The 18,690-nt window shown below is 29.0% G+C and overlaps 2 protein-coding genes across 12 annotated transcripts in view; one reads left to right on the top strand and one right to left on the bottom strand.

Annotated features, from left to right (window-relative positions):
* The window catches only part of LOC124953203, a 22,263-nt gene extending 12,079 nt beyond the window's left edge, over positions 1–10,184 (top strand). For all 11 annotated transcript variants that reach the window (XM_047504247.1, XM_047504241.1, XM_047504249.1 and 8 more), the window contains 5 exons: positions 4,949–5,078; positions 7,099–7,239; positions 8,410–8,594; positions 9,011–9,237; positions 9,381–10,184. In XM_047504247.1, the coding sequence (XP_047360203.1) occupies positions 4,949–5,078; positions 7,099–7,239; positions 8,410–8,594; positions 9,011–9,237; positions 9,381–9,504 (807 nt within the window). In that variant the 3' untranslated portion in view covers positions 9,505–10,184. The remainder of the gene's footprint in view (positions 1–4,948; positions 5,079–7,098; positions 7,240–8,409; positions 8,595–9,010; positions 9,238–9,380) is intronic.
* LOC124953206 (dnaJ homolog subfamily C member 22) lies at positions 8,879–18,690 on the bottom strand. Its single transcript, XM_047504254.1, has 5 exons — positions 18,004–18,690; positions 17,728–17,875; positions 10,829–11,193; positions 10,609–10,716; positions 8,879–10,410 (listed from the first exon to the last, which is right to left on the bottom strand). The coding sequence occupies exons 1-5, from the start codon at positions 18,274–18,276 to the stop codon at positions 10,204–10,206; spliced, it is 1,101 nt and encodes a 366-aa protein (XP_047360210.1). The 5' UTR covers positions 18,277–18,690; the 3' UTR covers positions 8,879–10,203.

Genomic DNA, 18,690 nt, shown 5'->3' with positions numbered 1-18,690 from the left:
TATTTTATAATAATTTACGTAATGGATGTTTAATATCTCTATAGAAAGAGAAAGAGAAAGAGAGAGAAAGCTAATAATCAGTTTTCAGACTTGTTTATTTACAAATTGTCATATCGATGAGAAAATTGCTATTATTGGCATATTGCTTGTTTCTAGATATATTTCATTGGCTTGTCATATTTTCGATAGATATAAACATTACAGAAATATATTGATATTTTTCGTTATAAAATAATACCATAGGAACCAAGGAATTAATGGTCATAGATATATATGTACATGATGAACTTTAAACAAAATTCTGATGTTAAAGACGTTCTCATATGCATTGATGTAATACATAAGATGTAAAACGTAAATCGTAGTATGTAAATGTCATCACATAAAACTGCCGTAAGACATAAATTTTGATCAATAAAAGGTGATCATAAAAAAATTGTGCGTAAATATCATTCTTAAGTGTTAATTGTTGCCTTTTTGTTGCATTTTTATTTTTCTATTAATAGGATTAACATTTTATTAAACGAAAAGACAAATGCTCTTTTGAAAATTTCAATTGCAATATATAGGTACGTAATATCTAAATCTGTATATTGTTACCGAGTTGGATTTATAAAAATTCAAATATCAAGTTTAAATGCAGGAAAGGGTATGTGATAGATTGAACGTAAGACATATGCCGTAAAAATTTCATCTTTATAAAATTTTTTTTTATCTCTACGATTTACGTCTTTTGTTTTACATTGATACATGTGTGAAGGACTTTAATTTGAAGAGATACATCAAATTTGTGAACCAGTTGTCTCGTATTTTATACTCGTTACGTCAGAAGATATACTTCAAGATAGAGAAATTCATTGTTCCGTTTACGATGCCGATCGTGTTACGATAAGCACGATTCCTTTGTTTTTCTTCGCCGTTCGAGAATACGAGCTGCTTCGTTTGATTGTTATTCCAACCAATTTCATTCGAAATCATTTCACGAAGTATACGAATTGTATCGACACCCACGTAATGTCTTTCGTGGAAAATTTTCCACCTGGAAAAAGACAGAGAAAGATAGAATGAAACTGTTAAAAGATTCAATTTGTTATTAAAAAAAAAAAAAGAAAAAAGAAAAGAAAATGGATATAAAATGAAATTCAACATTCGAAATTCTTCTACTTTTTCTTAATAATAAATTAAACATTTTTAGATTAAAGTAAACGAATTTATTTAGATGAAAAGCAAAGAAATTGAAAATTAAACTATATATATAAAAAAAATTAACCTACATATATTCAAAAACATCAGATACAAAATTCAGGAAAAAAATACAAAGACATAAATAATAACATAAATATTGTTGATATCTCTGAAAACCTTCAATGATACTCACGTGGAATCGATCAAAGTGGAACATCCTGTATAGAAATATAACTCAGCAGATACTTTACAATCTACGCTATATACTATTTCGAAGGATGTCTTCGGCGAAAGAGAATTCAAAGGAACAACTTCTCTGATGGATACAGAAACTCGACCGCGCGGAATGACAATTTGTATTTATAGCTTACCATATACATTAGTCGTGTACGCGCGCGCTTATTGATTTTCCACAGCAAATGCAGAAAAAGGAATATCTTTTGAATGGCGACGTTGAATAAGAGATCGACTGCTTTTCAAACGAAGAGATATCTTTATTGTAACATACATCGCACGCATACACACGTATTAGTTTTCAATTATTATTTTTTTTTTATATTATACTTTTGCAAATGACAAAAATCTTTCTAACTGTTGTCTGCCTATTTATGTGTGTATGTGTGTTTCTCTCTTTCTCTCTCTCTCTCTCTCTCTCTCTCTCTGATGAATGAAAATATATTTATTATAATATATTAGTTTTCAATTATTATTTTTGTACATTATACATTGGCAAACGATGAGAATATTTCTTTAATTTTTCCTTATAAACAAAAAGTTATTTTTAATGTAATATATCAGTTTTCAATTATTATCCTTTTAGACACACATGCATATGCATACATACATACACATATATTATAATTTTATAAATAATAAGAACGTCTTTTTCCTTCTCTTCATTTCTCTCTTTTTTCTTTGTTTATTTCTTCTTATTCTCAAACCTTTCGAAGATCAATGAGTAACATGAACATTCTGAGAATAAAATCATTCAAAGAGATTTACAATGTATTATATATACATATCCTTCGCTATTTTCTTCAAAGCAGCAAAACGTAATGAACGTTTCCATATGTAATGTTTCTGACCGCATTCCGTATGCGTTAATATCGTGCCGAGATTAAAGTCAAGTTACCCTCTTCTTAGGTTCTGACCATATCAAGTATACGAATGACCTTCTTCTTTCTCTTCTTAGTCTTCTTCTTCTCTTTCTAATTCATTAAAATTGATGATGATGATGATGGATTTGAAGTCGTTAGAAAAATATTACTTGAGAGTGATATCAATATAATTTATTTCAATAATTAATATGAGAAAACGAAAGAAATGATGATGAATGACTAGATAATGGCGAATGAGTAATGGAAGTTAAACTACTTTATGGAATAATTAATAAAGATTTTTGAAAATAATATTAATTAATATCTGTGTTGACGAAACGTATGAAACATGTTATTTAAATGGAAGTAAATAAGAGGAATATATTTAGCTGCTGAAAAGAGTTCTACGATTAGAAATAAAGAGAGAGGGAGGGAGAGAGAGAGAGAGAGAGAGAGAGAGAGAGAGAGAGAGAAAGAGAGACTTGCGTGCTTAGCTATTCTAATTACGGGTACTACCAATTGGAAAGGTCCTTCTCTTTCTTTTTCTTCCTCTACCTCTCTCTTTCTTTTCTCTCTCTCTTTTTTTTTCTTGTTCTCGTTATGTCTTCCGATAACGTGCTATGCATCGTTGATTTACGTTGAATATTATCATGGATCACCGGCATCGTCTTGTCGAGATCGATATTCTCTTGTCGATCTTGCATGACTACGTACTTCCGTTCTTTTCTATAGTGTCGTAGAACAGTATATACATGATAAATTTATAATCAAAACATCAACTTAATTAACGATAATTTATTAAAAATAAAACATTAATTCTATGCCGAAGTGAACAAAAATTAAAGTTTAATTTTTCGTTAAAGACGATAAATTAAGTAAAAATATTTGTCGATACGATTAAATGTATATGTACATTTTTTTTTTTTTTTTTTTTTTTTTTTTTTTTTTTTAATATGACAGTTGTATTCGTTGTCAATAAAAGATGAAATTTCGAAAATTTTATGTGAGATCAAATATGAAAATAAATTTGTTGATTTAATACGCTCGGATTAAGAATAGAATGTAAAATATTTTTTGATGAAAATCGTGTTTTCAATTATTTATATATATTTTTGTTCTTTTTCTTTTTTATGAACCGTTAAAAATATTACGAAAAGAAAGTCAATTCATAGCCGCATAAAAATGTGATAAGATCACTGCAAATGTTCCCCGTAACGATGGAACAAATCCACACCCAGTAAATCGTCGTTTCGTGCTTAGCACCTACTAGTGTGTATTTTCATGTGGCGTATAGTGACGCAAGTAAAGTAATAACGTTGGGACGATCGCACGAACGTCAGTGCCCACTTAATAAATTGATCCTCAACGGATAGTCCATTATGTGTCTTGCCGAGATCAACGTTGTTACAGAATGAAACCGATGACATGTGTTGTATCGTCTGTTTTTTTCTCTCTCCCTCTCTCCCCTCTCCCTCTTTCTTTTTTTTCTCTCTCTCCCTCTCTCTCTTTTCTTTCTTTTTAGAAATCACAAACACTTATTTCTCTTGCAACATAATCACACACACAATAACATACACACATAGACAAAGTCTAATGTGTGCGTGGATGAGCATTACGTATTTTCTCAGATTAACCTGCTGCGAATTTGCCATCATCTTTTCAGATGTTTGCTATTTTAACATTTAACATTACGTCATTTTAATTTTAAATAGAACAATACAATAACATAACAAACGAATTTATATCGGAATTACCGTTGATTTTTTCTTTCTTTCTTTTTTCTCTTTTTTTCTTTTTTTTTCAATTTAGCATCTTGGCATCGACTCCTGTAATTTATTGACCTATTTTTTCTTTATTTAATTATTTTTACAATTAAATTTAATACTGTAAGTTTCAAATTTAATTTAAATTTAATACAGTAATAACAATACAGTAGTTAATATGGTTACAAAAATCCATTTTGTTTTTATAAAAATATTTTAATTTGATACTTATAACTCTCTCTCTCTCTCTCTCTCTCTCTCTCCCTCTCCCTCTCTCTCTCTCTCTCTCTCTTTAGACAATCATTATATTTCGTTACATATGTAGTTCTCATTAAGATGCAAAATCATTGTAATCTTGTTCTTATTAGTCGAACTAGCCTTACTAAATATTTTTTATGTATTTTTATAGAAAAAAAATGGATCTTTTTCGTAATCGTTTTTAAAGTTAAGTAGAAAAATAATTAAATAAAGAAGAAAGGTTAAAAGCCAAAACGGTTGAAAAATTAATGGAGTCACGATATAAATGATACATAAAATATTAAATATTATTAATTAATAATGAAAGAAAAATAAAATCAATAATCGAGGATTCTCCGAATAAAAAGAATTCGATGTCGTGTTAAATAAAATGTAAATAAAAAGTAATACGAATAAAAATGGTCGTCAAAGAAGGGGAAATAAAACAATTACATTTATTTGATTATTGTTTGATTATGTTTTATGATTATTTATAAAGATAATTATTAATATGGAACCGTTGAAATTATAGTATCGCCCACGCACGATGTTGACGTCACGTTCGAAAGCATCCGGATTCTCTCGCGTCACGGCACTTCTCCTGGCATATCAATTTGTCCGTTAAGAAAATCAACTAACGTCGTGATTACATGTTCATGTTTGTAGACGGCTATAAGCTACATGGCTGGAAATGGTGCTGCGGCGATGTTGGAGTTGGCATTGTCCTTCGAGGGTGCCGATCCTAACCTTCCTGACAACGAAGGCAACACACCACTTCATTTCGCGGCTCAAGCTGGTGAGTAAATTATAAAGAAAATTATTTTTTTCTTCAGTTTAACAAATAATTGTTTCTTATTTTTCAGATTTTTTCTGGTTTTTTCTTTCTTTCTTTCTTTTTTTTTTTTTTTTTTTTTTTTTTTTCATTAACATCTTCAACATTTGCTACAAGTTCCTGTCCTGGTCCTTTCCGTAACAATGAAACGGATTGCATGTTCCATAGCAATATTGTTGAGTCATAGAGATGCAAAAGATAGATTATCGTTTCCTATCTTTTTCTTATTCAAGGCTTACATACATATACGATCTTAAGTACATTGAATAAATAAAATTCGAACATTTTTTAAATTAATTTCAAATTAGAATAATTCTTAATTGTTTTCTTTTTTATTTCCCGTAGTTCGACACATTTATTATAATAAACGTAATCCATTCAGCATATGTATTTTTTTTTCTTTTTATTTACATGTTAAATATTTTTTGTAAATTTCTATCTCAATCTTTTTCATTGTAACAACTACAAGAACAATTTGTACAATGAATTGCCCGTATTTATAGCAATAATATTGAATCGTAAAGAACAATGATTCAAGCGACAGATTATATATTCTGGATATATAAATATTCTGGATATATAAATAATATTGAATGATTTAAATATTCACTATGTTCGTTTTACTCAAAGCTCGTATATGTAAGTATTCTTGATATTTAAATAATATTGGATGATTTATATATTACATTCTTTAAAGTGAAAGACTTGATAATTCGCCTCTTTATTTTCTAAAATTTAATGACATTTATTATTGTTAATACGATCCATTCTACAAACATTTAACGATAATTTTCTTTCCGATTGTTTGCGAAAATTTATTGAGTTCGTGAGAACTCGTTGAGTTTTCAGATCTTTCGTAAATTCGTTGGAGAGTTCTGTCGGTAGAATCTGTTAAACTTCAAGAGCCTACTCGCTTTGCCCGTACCTTTCGAAATTTTGTAAACAGTCAGCGAAAAATCGATTAGAAAATGCTTGGAACGCGACTCGAGGCTAATGCCAAAGTCTCGTATGTGTGTAGGCAATGCTAACCAACGTTACCGAAAATAACTGACTTTGGAATATTCGATACTTGCGTGGTACGTGATGACGTGCACTGAAAAATCTGCCTTCATCTTGTGCGTGTGTTACCGAGTCCACCATTATCTACACGTATATATACATATATATATACACATATATATATATATACAATATATATATATATATATATATTTATATATATACACCTATATACATATCTACATACTTATTCATTAAATCATAATACATCGTACAAATATTCAGGGATTTTCCACGAATTTAAAAAATATTTTTAGACCGACGAAAAGTGATATGTTATATTAGCGATAAAAAGAAATAAATATAAACTTTTTACAATTTTTTTCTAAGTTTATTATTTATTAATAAATTTTCTAAGTTTATTTATTAATAAATTAAAATTGTTGAATATATTAGGTTAACCAAAAAGTTCTGCGCGTTCTATTTATATCTTTATTTTTTTATTTTTTTAACCCTTATTATTCTAGCCGACATTAATTTTCATTTTGTTTTGTTTTTAGTATTTGTACTTACGCAATATTTATAAATATTTTTAATAATATACGACTATCTTATAAAAAATATGTAGCGTCTTTTTTTGACATGTTAAAATTTACAAGATTCATTTGAAAATACATTGGCAAACATGTTATAATATTCTTGGAATAATAAGGATTAAAAAATGATGTTTTATTTAAATATAGTTGTGTATTTTTCATATAAGCTGACAAAAAACTTTTTGGTAAATCTAAAATGAAGAAGAAAGTAAACGAACTCGAATTTTTCTATTCTTTAGATATTTATTTATATTTGCTCGCAAAGTTTAGAGCATTCTGTTTAGACTATAAACAGTTGAGCATTCCGTTTCAAAAATTGTCCATATATTTCTGTGATTCACTGCAGGCAGGCTAAAGTAGGCTTTTTTATTTACTTCTTCATATCGTAGGTCAAACCGAGTGCTTGAACGTTCTTCTTCAAAGGTGTCCCGACATCGAGGTCGATGCGAGAAACACATTGGGATTCACGCCTCTTATGAAGGCAGCCCTTCAAGGACGAACGAAATGCGCTAAAATATTACTCTTTGCAGGTTAGTGATTTATAATCTTTATAATTTTCTTTCTAAAAAAAAAAATTATATAACATGAAACTAATAAACATTTGTCTTCGGATTGAAATTAACAAGTAATTTTTCATTTTTAAATATTTTATTTAATGAAAAAAGAAAAAAAAGCAAGATTTTGAACTTTCAAATAGCCACGAGGCACAGTATTTTTATATATGTTTTTTATATATACATATATATATATATATATATATATTTATTTATTATAATTTTATATGTAAATAAATAGTTTGCGTTTAAAATTAAATATAAATGGACATTTTCCATCAAATAATTTCCTGAAATAGAAAATGGTGAGTAAAGTTTGTGCTAAGATAAGGAATACGAAAAAGAGTATCTTCTTATGAAACGATTAAGAGTTTCTTTTTCATAGTACACAATTTTCTAGAAAATTCCTTTTAATGTAGTATTCCTTCCACTTTTATGTAGGAATTAATAGATTATTACTTATATTAATATTTATATGGGATATCTAACGAATAATATTGGTTGTACTACTTATACAGAATTTAAAAGTCATCCAATTTATAGTCATTAATATTTCTTATTTATTTTTTGCTCCACATTATGTAAATTTCTTGTTCAACGTTTTATAGTTTTCATATTTTCAGGCTATATTATAGAACAAATAAGAAATAGAAACGTAAAGATAATAAAAATACTCGATATGTTATCGTTATAGCTTTATGTAATATGAAAAATTATTATAAAAACATAATTAAAAAAATAAGAGAATTGTTAATTGTTGATATGAATATTTATAATTATTATATGGTCTATTTCTTGCTTATATGAAATTTATAGTTTCAAAACAAATTTGAGTAATACTATATATTATACTTAAAAAATATATATTTAAAAAATAAGAAGTGCAAATTGTTATGAACGAATTTCTAGATAATGAAAGAATAGTATAACAATAAGATGTTGAATTAGCTTATTGGATTAAGCAAAAAAAAATGAAATGAACATTAAAATACAAATATATGAATGTTTGACTTCAAAGACAAAAAAGATTACCTTAAGAGTTCATTTAATTATTATCGATAATTGATCGATTTATAATGAAATTTAGCATCGATTATCATAACATTTTTTGATCATTTCTTCTTATTATTATTTTTTATATCATAGGAGCAAACCCCACGTTACGTGATCATGGAAGAGGATTAAGAGCTGAGCAATGGGCAAGATTTTGTGGGAGATATGTTTGTGCCGAAGTAATCGAGAGATTCGCAAGACATCGTTTATTAGAGAGAACCACATCGTGTCGTTGGGGTAGTGAACCAGAATTAGCAGCGAAAGTTCTTCAGGGAAAAGTACGTAGGCTTGTAAAATAAAACAAAAATGTTCGAATTTATTCGTACATATTTATTGTCAACGTATCTATACATTATAATAATATTAAAATTAATCGAATAAGTCCAATATAGAATATCATTAAATTTCAGTAATTATTATAAAAATAGATTTTTCTTTTCGTAATAATAAAAAATCTATTTCTATACAACGATATAATAATAAAAATATTTACATTTTTTATTAATAAAAAAAACACATTGTTATTATTAATAAAAATACCTATATTTAAAAAAATAACAATAAAAATTAAATTAATAATAATAATATAGGTATTTTTATGGTCATTTTATTAATAATGCAAAATACCTAAATTCTCTTTTTTAATCTTTAAGAACTCATCCTTATTAATGAAAAACTTTAATTTGTATCACAGGTAACGCCTATTCCAACAACACCGTTACCAACCTCCTCAACAGGTTTGAAATCGAGGATTAGAAAAGTATTTCGAACGAGTTCGGGTCCCGACCGAAGTTCCTTTTCCTTGGTTTCGCAATTGACGAGTGCAGCTCTCTGCGCAAGTAGTCCTGCGTTGCCAAAGAACGGTCAAGTGCCACCAGTTGTCAAGAGTCTTCTCCGACCTCTTAGTGTACCGCAGTTAAGGTACGAACTGACAACTTGAATTGAAACAAGGGCGTTTTTTTTTTATTTTTCGTCGTATAAAAATAGGAAAAAAAAATATGATCAGACGCTAACGTCTTATCGTGGTCATCATTTTGTTAATTTCTTTTTTTCTTTGTTTTTAGGATCACCCTAGTTTCGCCGCAAGATTTCATCGAGAAAACCGGCGAAAAGTGTGGCGCGAGTTTCGTGGAAAGAATCGAAAGTACCATTGTGAAGCCACCGAGAACGAAAAAGAAAAGCAAGTAGTTGATCGTTCCGCAAAATTCCATTGAAAGGAAAAAGAAAATCACATTGTGTTTACGTTGTATAATCTTTCTTAAACGCGACGACCTTTTCGAATCGAATAACTCATAGGTATGATAGCTTTTTTATAAATAGCTGATCGTTTTTATCGTCCAGGAGCAGTGAGTTTATGGTGGAAAATTAAAGATCAAAGATCAAAGGGAGTTCCTTTAAATTCTACGAGGATTCTCAAAGTGTTTCCACGTTTTACGATCGCCGTTTAAAATTGTGTGTGTTTCGACGTAAACGCCATGACGCCGTAGTCAAAGCTTATAAACATTTTTCGAGCCGGTCGGAGCTTTATATTTTTAGATTATCAACGTTCTTAATCGATTGCTTCGATGCGATCTAAGGCACTCGTTGAAAATTTTTTGTGGAATGATAAACTTAATGGTGGAATTACGTTTTACGTCGATCACCAAAAGTGCGAAAACGAAGAGTCACATTGCCCTTGAACATTTAAATATTTATCCTGAGAGCAACGACGCCGAAGAAAGCCGTTTGGCGAATTGCCCGAACAAGTGTTTACTCTTAATGAATGATGTTAAACTTCTTTTAAGTACGTGCGGTATGAAACTTTTGTATGGACTACTATGATGATCACACGATTGTTTAAATAAACGTCTCATTTGACATTGAAAATAGTTCGATCTCGAGAATTTTTCATTCCGATCTTCGATTTCGACGTTGCCTTCGATTTTTAGCTTTAGATAGTATTTCATAAGCCTGCTGTATTTCCATAAACTTTTCTTGAGCCTTTCGCCTCTCCTCTTTCGTACCCTTAATTTTGTCTGGATGATTATCTCTTGAAAGAGTTCTCCATTTAGCCGTAATTTCGCTTTGCGAGGCCGTTTGAGATAGGCCAAGAATCTACGGTGAGAAAGAACGATGTATGTTTTTTCATAGTATCAAAGATATTATATGAAGTGTCTTTTGTACAAAAATAACCTTTTCAAAGGAAATGATTTTAAAGTTTGAAATTAACAAAAAGAAATCCTATAACTATTATTTTCTCTAGAATACTCTAGAACATATATTAATTTTGTATATCGTGTAAAAAAATCATACCTTATAAGCGTTTATTTCACCTCGTGGATCAGATAGATCCACGATTTGAGCCCAGGTTGCCCAAAATCCTTGATGAACCGCTTGATTCCAGGTTGCTTCCAAACTCGCCTAGAAATATGAAATAAAAAAAAATATTATACAATTTATGCATATACGTTTACAATACTTTTTTCTATGTTATATTATCGAAGAATCGTTAAAGAACACATTAGAAACAAACCTTAAGATCAAGCCAAATAGGTGAAGTAAAGAAATGTCCAATCGCATCTGACAATTTAATTTCTTCATTTTCACTGTCCGTGATAACAGCATTGAAGTATAGATAACTACCTATCAATGAAAAGTACAAACTAATAGCTAAGAATAGAGCTAGCATTCTTTTGATCCATCTTTGCTTCTTTTTTGGTTTTAAACGCCATCGTTTGCTGAATGTGTCGAATGCTAAATTCGATGCAAGCACCATGAGAAATACCCAAATGGTGTCATCGCCGATGTAATATAGAATTGGATAAACGAGATAAGCTGCAACAAGTGCTGCCCATATGGTACCTTCTTCTTTACCAATGTTTCCAACTGTCCAAACTCCTGTTAAATAACAAGACATTTATTTTGAATTAATTTTAATTTTTATAAGTTTTTGATAAACAGAATGATTTTAGAGGATTGTCTAACAATTAAATGAATTTGTTAACATTTCTTCAGAAATGTTTCCTATGATAAGATCACAATGTTATAAGAAACAATTTCTAATTTCGAACAATTTTCCAGGAAAGAATATTTAAAGAATATAAAGAATATTTCGAAAGAGGGTTCTATACTGTATGTCCAACCTAAAAGGGGCGAATACGCTGTAAAAAATATTTTTTTGCGAAAATCGTCGATTCTTCTTTTTCCTGATATATGTAAGTGAATATTTTTTTCCCTTGTATGTTGTATGCTTGAATATATATAATGACATGTCCTTGAATTGATCTTTAATTCCTAAAATTAAAATGAAATATTAAAAATTATTTCCAGGATTAATTATATCGATTGTGTCAGAACATATTATTACATATGTGTGAAATTTTTTTGTTCCTAATTTTTTCCTTTTTTCCTTTTTAATCCTAGCTACGACATGCTAGGGGAAAAAATATACACTTAGGTATATACAAAAAAAATATCGGCGACCTTGAAAAATGACTAAAGCACTAAAATATTCTTTGCAGCGTATTCGTCATTTGATATCATTCCAATTGTATGTAAAATATATTTTGTATCATCACAAATGAATGTGTTTTACTTTTTAGATGGTTACATTTAGATGGGATATTCTGTATATCTATATAATCTATATTATATTGCCGGTTCAGAGAAACTCGGTAGTAGCACGTGCAGCTTCACGTACTAATGAGATAATACGCAATAAGAAAAAAAATGCAATTGGTCAGCTAATCTTCGACAGTTCGTCATTTTAGGTGCTGTTGTCATTTTTTTGTCTCTGAAGCCGCTATCCTTGTCTTTAATTAACCTTAAAATTAATTCTCAGAATCATCTATCCACTAGCAATATTTAGTATTTCTTATTATCAGGAAAATAGGGAAAAGAACCTCTTTGCGATTTAATATATTGGCTAAAAGATTTTGAAGAAGTGATTGAAATTTGTCAGTAGTCACAAGCGCAGAAAATAATCTTTGCCAAGTGATTACTGCGAGGATTAGTGTAATGTGCTGATTTGTGGATATGGTTGAAAATCATTGATCAAGGAGTTTGGCAGGATCGTCAATAGCAATAGATTCGTGCGGAATTAATTTGAATGAGAAAAGTCGACGATGAATTTTATTACATTATTACATATGTATTAATATATATACAGAATGATAACCATGCATGAAATAAATAGTCATGCGGAAATCGAAGTTGAATAAAAAATTTACTATATTATAAATTCAATATATTATAAAAATATATACAATATATTATAATTCAATATATTATAAAAAGTATTCAAGATGAATCAGTGAATAATAAATAAAATTTACTGATTCAAGATGAATCAGTAAATAATGTTATACGGCGCATGGACCACAAAGAATTGTGACGACAAAAAACAATATGAGGAATCAAGATCATAGCAGTCATAGTAGTGCAAATGGCAGGATACCGAGGGATCAAGCTAAGAGATCGAAAAAAGAATTAGGAAAGATGACGTCATGTATACAGGAGAAGAAATTTGGACAGGCGGTGCTGCAATTGTGATAATGTGCTGCGGTTAAATAAATTAGGGAAAGAAAGGCGTGAAATATTTCCGATGCGGCGAATTCGGCTGTGTGGGTTCGAATTGTGCAAAAAAAAGAAAGACAAATCAAATGAACTAACGTATGCAAATCGGATAATCGAATTTATAAGTCTGTTATAATTGGAGACATGCTTATTATTGCATTGTTAGCGCGAGTTCAAAAAAATTTCTGCGTAGGTTTAACTGCCAAATATATTTTGCATAGTCATTCTTGATTTTGAACAGTAAGGATAATAAAGATCCTAAAAACTCAATTAATTTAAATAATGTAAATGATGTTGATGTTAAATGCAATCTATTAGAGATGATAGAGCATTATGAGCCAAGTTCATCTAAGCAAGTCAACATAAAAATGGAAATAGTAATTAAACAACGATATACTCATGTATCAGTTATGCGCGACGATTTATATCAAATTGCAAGACTAAGTATTTCGAAAAAGAAAATTCTATTGCAATCGTAAAGAAAATAAATGGTAGTATTTATATGTGTGTAGATTATCATTAATTAAATAAGAAAATTGTTAAGGATAGATACGCTCTTCCATTGATCGACGATAAATTATAAGAAGCTAGTTTATTTAGTGTTCTTAATTCAAAAAACCGTTTTTTGCACGTGTCAATTCAAGAGAATAGTTATAAATATTTATCGTTTTGTATGAACTTAACGAATTTATGGAAATGCACGAATTGATTGCGAACGGTATTAAAATACGAAAGGTATTAAATTACTTAGACGAACTTATAATACCGTCTCGTAGTATAAAAAAAAAGATGTCAATAATCTACACAGTGTACTAATAGTAACCAGAAAAATCTAAAGCTTTATTGGGTCAATTGTACATAGAATCTTGAAGCGTTGAATTGAATATTTGGAATATAAACAAACTGTATGGGTAAATTGATGTTTAGCTTTTCTGATTCGTTCCAAACGCAAGGAAACAAGTTTTGCGATACTCATACGAAGAAATTGCGGTAACTCCTTCGGGTAATTTTAATGAGTTTTGTACAAACGATTCTAGCCAGTTATTCATATTAACAAATCTAACTTTTATGTCTCATTATTAAATTTTAGAAAAATGTTTACTTCTCTTTATATTTTATACATTGGAGATGTAAAAATCTTATAAGCAAAGTTTAGCAGCAAAGTTTAAATGGCAAGCATCAAAGATTCATAATTCAGAAATCATAGGGATAGGATCGAAGTTGAATAATTCCGTCAGTTTTTCTTATATTTGATCACTTATAGCATAAATTATCGATTATTTTCGATATGGATTATTATTGAATAATTAGTGAATACTTATATATTATATATTATTTTAATAGAAATTAAAACATATTTTGATTTTTATAAAAATAATATTTAATATATAATATATTTTATATATATATATATATATATATATATATATATATATATTATATGTATGTATTATTGTAGGATTAGGTTAATGTTCATATATGTAAATCTTGGAAGAATGCTAGGAATAATATTTATGATAAGAACGTAATCCTAGGAATATAAGTGTCATATGAACGATAAAGATGAATGTTTATGCACGTGTGGAGATTAGGCGGAATTTAGGCGCACTTTGTTTAAACGCATTTTGACTGAATACATTTTGTCTGGACGCAATTCGTATGTCCGCGTCCTAACAGATATATATGAATGAAAGATAGCGATAATGAGCGTGCGAAAGAAATAAACGATAACCCATATGAAGGTTAGGCATAAAAGAGAACAGAGTAGAAAACAGAGTATAACAAAATAGAATGGATTAGAAAGTATAAGAGAGCAGAGCAGAATGAAGAGTAATTGAGTTTTATCGAGTATCGAGTGTTAAGCGAATGTACAGACGAGAGGAAGTTTGTATATCTTTATAGGGAGACAGTAGAGAATTTGTTTATATCTTTATTTTAATAAAAGCATTTGTTGTTTTTCAAATACTCTGGCCTAAACTCACCTACAAAAATAATATTTAGAATTGAACAAAAGTAAATTTCATGTACCTGTGATGAGGAACGCTGTTATATATCTCTAAAATTAAAAGAAAAAGTATTCTTTAATTTTTTCAAAAGCCTTGGAATATAGCAGTAAAACTATATATTTTAAGCTGATAAGCGATTAGAAGTGCGAAATGTTTTTTTTTATATTTCCTACATTGAAAGCTAAAATTTTGTTTAAAAAGTATCTCCTCTCTTCATGATTAGTAGGGCATTATTATAATAAATTTATGTTATCCGATCTCTTATATTTATTTCTTTCGCTAATGATTTACTTTGCGGTAATCTTTGCTAAATCGGACACAGCGCCGGTACTATTTTGTTTAATAACATGAAGTATATAAACTATATGCATATTAAATATATAAACTTGCGACTGCAAACAAGATTTTTTATCGATTATTTTGTTAAAGATAGAAAAATTAATGAGAACTTATATATTACATATTATTTTAATAGTAACCAAAACATGTTTTGATTTTTATAAAAATAATATTTAATATATAATATTTAATATGTATATATATATTTTTTTAATGGAAATAGAATTTGTATAATATTCAATATATAAATATGTATTCACTAATTATTATTTTTTATAAAATATTCGACAATATCTTGTTTTTTTGTCGCAAATTTATGTACTATTTATTGTATGTATTAATTATATTTATAATTCTATAAATAATGTGTATTTATATCGTAAAACAAATTCTTATTGGTGATGCGTCGTATCTATAGCCGTCGTATCTACTATAGCCGTCGTATCTATAGCCTTAAACACCAGATGAGTCAAGAGATGTAAACAAATGCACGTGAGGTACACGTGAGTCAGATCAGGAGCGCATTCACACTTATGAAATAGTAAAACAGTTTTTGAGCGGAGAGTCGAAGCAAGTCCCTAACTATGACCTACATAAGTATGTAAATTTTATTCTGAATTCAACAATTGATTATTATTTACCAATCAACAGTTGGAGTCTCATGCATTTATCACACGCTTTGCACGCGACTGTCTTATTTATGTCTCCGGACTTGTCTCGTTGAATAGATATTATATATGTATAGACATATATTATATGTAGGATAAGAGTTAGTATGAAAGAGAAGAGGTATAAAAGGACGAACCATTGAAGGATAAATTATTGCCTGGAGTCTAATGAAAGTCTACGTAAATGATTCTAAGATAACTAGGTTTAACCCATCGGAATTGCAGAAATTAGGAATTTTTTCCAAGGATTATAAATAAAAAATGTATAACCAAGGTCGTAATTGAAACTTGATTATGATCATATCTTCATCCCACGTCAGGACATAGCTTCTTTCGCAAACATCATTTTGCAATTTTCATCAGAATAACAATAAATTTTTGTATACGTATGTATAAATAATTGAATAACACATTTCGATATAAACGTCGAGTTAAAAATAACGGACAATATAAATGATTTAAAAGAAGTAATGCGTGAGAGAATTAGAGAAACATATCCGTTGTTTTTGAAAAAAAAAAAAAGAAAAAAAAAAAAATAAAGAGAACAAAAAAAAACCAAATCACTAACAAGTAAAAGTGCGGTAAATATTGCATTATTTTAAATCATAATTATCACTACTTGATTATAATCAATGATATATGGCTAACTGAATTTATTCGTTGTAGGAATAATTGTTTTAAAATCTATAGTTTAATCGTTAGTTTAAAGAAATCGGATAAATAAAGATTAGATATAACTCATGCGTCATTTTCTCAATTGCGTATTAAAAAGCATACCTGCTGTCTAAATCCATATAACGTATTGCAAGGGTTTAAATCATAAATTTTTTTGTTGCAATTCTTGTCTGATTTTAATAATCAATGGCTCATTCGAAAAATAAAAGTTTTTTTTACACAAGATCATTGTTTCCGATTCTCGAAACATACTTTTATTTGCATAAAAAATACTCTTAGAAAATAGAAAAAACATATAAAAAGAAAATAACATTTTTCAAAAATTTGAAGGATAATTTCAAATAAAAAACAACCTTTATCTTTCGAATGAGCCTTTGATTAACGAAATCAGATAAAAAATACGGGCATGAAAATTCATGGCGTAAACTGTTGCAAATGCATAGTAAGTAAATTCCCTTGTATAATATATTTATTTATAGTTTTTTTTTCGCTACATCAGAGAGTTATGGATCATATCAATTTCTTTTCTTTCGAGGAATCGATTATTCAAACATACAAAGCAACAAATATCCACGCCGTATAAGCGTATAGTGAGAAAAGGAGATTCGACTGTTTTGACACGAACTCGAAGTAGTGCCACTGCGCCTTGATAAATTGAAATAAAATGGCTAAAGACAGAATTTACGTCATGAATTCTCATGGTCGCAATTTTGCCTAATTTTGAAAATGAAGAGCTCATTCAAAAGATAAAAATTTTTTTACACGAGATTATTGTATGCAATTTTCAAAACAGACTTGCGTGATAATTACTCTTGAAAAATATTTATTTTAGTATATGATTATTGCGAATAAAATAATATTTTTTTCAAAAATTAGAAATAAGAATCTCGTATAGAAAATCTTTCGCATTAGACCTTGATCATCAAAATTATATAAAAATTGTGATCATAAGAATTCATGATGTAACTCATTGCAAACGCATAAGAAGAGAATCCCTTTAAGCTACTGTACTATCTAACTCGGAGAATTAGACCTTGAGAATTCTTATTATCTTAAAATCCATTATTCATAAATATTAAGTAAATGAGTTTTAAAGTGTTGAAACGTATATTTGTTAGTATGTATATTATATAGTATTAAAAATATAGTTTCACGAAAAAACATATTACCTAGAGCAATGACTGCTGGTGTCAGAATTATCAAATGCCGGAAATTAATCCCGTTTATCTCGTCCTGCGGTATAGCACTACAATAAATTTCAGCCCAGAAATAAGCAACTGCATTTCCAGCGGCAAATCGTATAGTAGAAAACGGTGGCTAAAAGAAGAATTCGAAACATACTTCGTTTGTTTTTTCATTCGTTATACTGCATACATATCAAATTACGATATCGTTATCTATAGCGAACTTAAAGCTGATTCAGCAACGGTTAATCATCGTATTACCTTGCGGTTGGCTCTAACTTTATATTTGAACTGTTCGACAAAATTTGGATCATCATTGGCATCGGCCACGTAGGATGGAATTTTAAAAATGTCCCAGAACCATCCTAGTCCTAGATAACCACCAAAGGTACTGATATATAGGAAGGCATGAGCGTCTCTGCCAAGATAGATATGATGAGCACCGATTAGACCACCAAAGAGCCAAAGAACGTATGCCCAAAATGTTGACTTCCGTTTATGAATTCTTTTATCCTGAATATTCGAGTTGTTCATTGTCTTCGTTTATCTTTCTTTTGTCTTCTTTTTTTCTTTTTTTTTTTTTATTCCTGCCTATATTCGTTTATATTTGATATCTTTTATTCGATCAAGAAGGAACGTTATCTACACGCTATCTTATTCATTCTCATTTACAATTTGTTTAAATCGAATAATGCGATCTTCTTTATTTTAGGATAATATTATTCAACGTCGTAGACACTTTTCAATTAGAATTTTTCTTATCTATAATACATCCCTTTATTGTCAATGCTTCATTATTTATATTATTTATAATATTCACCTACTTCCACTTATATATTATCGCAGCCTTATTTGTAAAGAATTTGAAGAACGAGCACACCAATCCACCACTTCGAACGACTACGAAACGTGTTTCCCTTCGTACTATTCGATGACACGTACCTGGTT

This window comes from Vespa velutina, chromosome 11 (genome assembly GCF_912470025.1).
Source record: "Vespa velutina chromosome 11, iVesVel2.1, whole genome shotgun sequence".
NCBI lineage: Eukaryota > Metazoa > Arthropoda > Insecta > Hymenoptera > Vespidae > Vespa > Vespa velutina.
This window is presented reverse-complemented; position numbering and strand designations above follow the sequence as displayed.

Coding starts and splice junctions, on each gene's coding strand:
- LOC124953206 (XM_047504254.1), bottom strand. CDS start 18,276: ATGAACAACTCGAATATTCAGGATAAAAGAATTCATAAACGGAAGTCA. Junction 17,876..18,003: donor AAGTTAGAGCCAACCGCAAG/GTAATACGATGA, acceptor TTCTTCTTTTAG/CCACCGTTTTCTACTATACG. Junction 10,411..10,608: donor GTGAAATAAACGCTTATAAG/GTATGATTTTTT, acceptor TTCTCACCGTAG/ATTCTTGGCCTATCTCAAAC.